The sequence below is a fragment of the Sorex araneus genome, chromosome 2, assembly GCF_027595985.1.
Source record: "Sorex araneus isolate mSorAra2 chromosome 2, mSorAra2.pri, whole genome shotgun sequence".
NCBI classification, from domain to species: domain Eukaryota; kingdom Metazoa; phylum Chordata; class Mammalia; order Eulipotyphla; family Soricidae; genus Sorex; species Sorex araneus.
In genome coordinates, this window is record NC_073303.1 from 5,783,524 (window position 1) to 5,786,304 (window position 2,781).

At 40.3% G+C, this 2,781-nt stretch overlaps 1 protein-coding gene across 1 annotated transcript; it reads right to left on the reverse strand.

Annotated features, from left to right (window-relative positions):
* Nucleotides 1-1,228: 1,228 nt before the first annotated feature.
* On the reverse strand, nucleotides 1,229-2,161 carry LOC129402436 (olfactory receptor 2G3-like). The gene has a single exon (XM_055129001.1). The coding sequence runs from the start codon at nucleotides 2,159-2,161 to the stop codon at nucleotides 1,229-1,231; it is 933 nt and encodes a 310-aa protein (XP_054984976.1).
* Between the last annotated feature and the right edge of the window lie 620 nt (nucleotides 2,162-2,781).

The window sequence follows — 2,781 nt, forward strand, 5'->3', positions numbered from 1 at the left end:
CCTGTTCAGTCACAAAATGTTGCAAACAATACGAGCCCTCACTTATTGCCAGCAAGTTCTTGGAGAGAGAAATTTTATGTAAGAGTTTGTATTAAAAATTGTATTTTGATAATTCTAATTTTTCAAAATAAATTATTCAAAATAAATCCCATATCAGCCAAGTTTTCTGTTTATCATGTGACAACAAAGTGAAGTTGAAAATAGGAAAGTTGAACATAGGAAAGTTACAGGAAAAACTTCTGTACTTTTTTAATGGACAATTGTTACCAAAACTTGTGCTTCCTTAACACTACAGTGACCAGAAATTTTAAAAGTCACTGCTTCTGTATGCAACATATTTTTTCTCTTTTTTATATTAAAATAGAATTTGCATAGTATTAAAAGATATAACCCTTATTTCTTAATACAACCTATAACTGATCACACCAAAGATACTATTTTGCTTTATTTCAAAATAATACTAATTTTATCATTTCCCCTTTGTTCCTATCCTATCATTTTATTCCACCTAGAGTTAACCAATAAATTATACTTAACGCATATGCTTGTAAATAAATGAGTTTTTCCTTGAGAATTATTTTATTTAATTTTATTTTTTAATTTGATAAACTGTTTTTATTTAACCTTTTATTTTAAAAAAATTATTTATTTTTTTAATTAGTGAATCACCGTGAGGGTACAGATACAGACTTACACATTTTTGTGCTCGTGTTTCCCTCATACAATGTTCGAGAACTCATCCCTCCACCAGTGCCCATTCTCCACCACCAATAAACCCAGTATCCCTCTCACCCCCCAATCCCATCGAAAAACTAATTTTTTTAATCTCTCAATTTCTTTTTTGGTTCACACACAACATAAACATTCATACAAAAGAAGTTCCATGACCTTCCAAGGTGAACATAAAAGTGTTTCCTTGAAGGGGGGGCGCTGGAATGATAGCCCAGCGGGTAGTGCATTTGCCTTGGACGCGGCTGACCAGGGTTGGATTCCCAGCATCCCATATGGTCTCCTGAGCACCGCCAGTAGTAATTCCTGAGCGTATGAGCCAGGAGTAACCCCTGCACATCGCCGGGTGTGACCCAAAAAGAAAAAAAAAGTGCGTGTGTTTTTCTTCAAAACCATGCTATTTACACTGTACCTACATATAGAAAAGTAATAAACGGGTATACTCTATATGCAGGAGCAATTGTCTGATGATATATCTAAAGTCATTTTCTAGCTAAGGTCACTTTTCGTCTATTCTCAACAATCTCCTCAGAGCTCCCTTCACATCCTTATTCCTGAGAGTATATATGAGGGGGTTGAGGGTGGGAGTCACAACTCCATAGAAGAGTGTAAGGAACTTTCCATCAACATAGCCATAGTACTTCTGTGGTTTGATGTATATGACCGAGCTGGTCCCAAAGAAGAAGGACACCACTAGTAGATGAGAGCCACAGGTCCCAAGAGCCTTGCGCCCAGCTTGGGCTGACTTCAGTTTTATCACTGCTTTCACAATGAGGCCATAGGAGAGCAGTATCAATAACATAGGAGTAAGGATGAGAACTAGTGTGGCCACAAAAAGCTGGACCTCATTTGCATGCGTGTTAACACATGACAACTTGACCATGGCAGGTACTTCACATACGAAGTGATCCAGACGGTGACGCCCACATCGAGGAAGCCGAAGGGTGATGGTGCCTTGGATGAGACTATTTCCCATTCCACTCACCCATGCCACTGCTGCTAGGGCCTTGCAGAAGGAGGGGTGCATGATGGTGGTGTAATTGAGAGGTTTGCACACAGCTACATAGCGATCAAATGCCATGATAGTCAGGAGGACACATTCCGTGGAACCCAGGGACAGGGACACGTAGAGTTGGATGGCGCAGCCAGTCCAAGTGATGGTCTTGGATGGTCCCTTCAAATTCCACAGTAACTGAGGGAGAGCACTGGTCGTGAAGCCCAGGTCAAGAAAGGAGAGGTTGGTGAGGAAGAAATACATGGGTGTCTGGAGTTTGGCATCCAGGCAGCAAACCAGGATGATAGCTGTGTTGCCAACTATTGTCAGAAGGTAGGAGACCAATATCACCACAAAAAGGATAAACTCCAATCGGGGCTGGTCTGAGAATCCAAGCAAGACAAGATATCCATCATCTGTTTCATTGTTTTGTTCCATTGGTCTGTTGGGATAAAAAAAAAAAAAGAAAGAAAGAAAAAATGAACAGAGGGAATTTTATCCAAAAAAAATATTCTTTTTATATTATTTTTGTCTCAATACACATAGGTCCATTTCCTGTTTTTTGGTAATTATCATTGGATGGAACAATAGCACAGTGGGTAGGGTGTTTGTCCTGCACGTGGCGGACCTGGGTTCGATTCGTCCAGTCCTCTCATAGAGGCTGGCAAGCTACCAAGACTATCCCGCCTGCATTGCAGAGCCTGGCAAGCTACCCGTGGCACATTGGATATGCCAAACACAGTAACAACAAGTCTCACAATGGAGACACCACCGGTACCCGCTAGAGCAAATCGAAGAACGATGGGATGACAGTGCTACGACAGTGCTATATATATCACATTATATTATATATTACATATATTTATTATATATATATATTAGTGCAGCATTTTCCAAAGGAAGAGTCACAGAACCTAGCCCCATGAGACACACACACACACACACACACATGCACACACACCTGCACAATTACATACTCACACACACACTCACACTCAGACAACCAACGCACACTCATATTACTCACACACACATATACTCACATGAACACATTCACT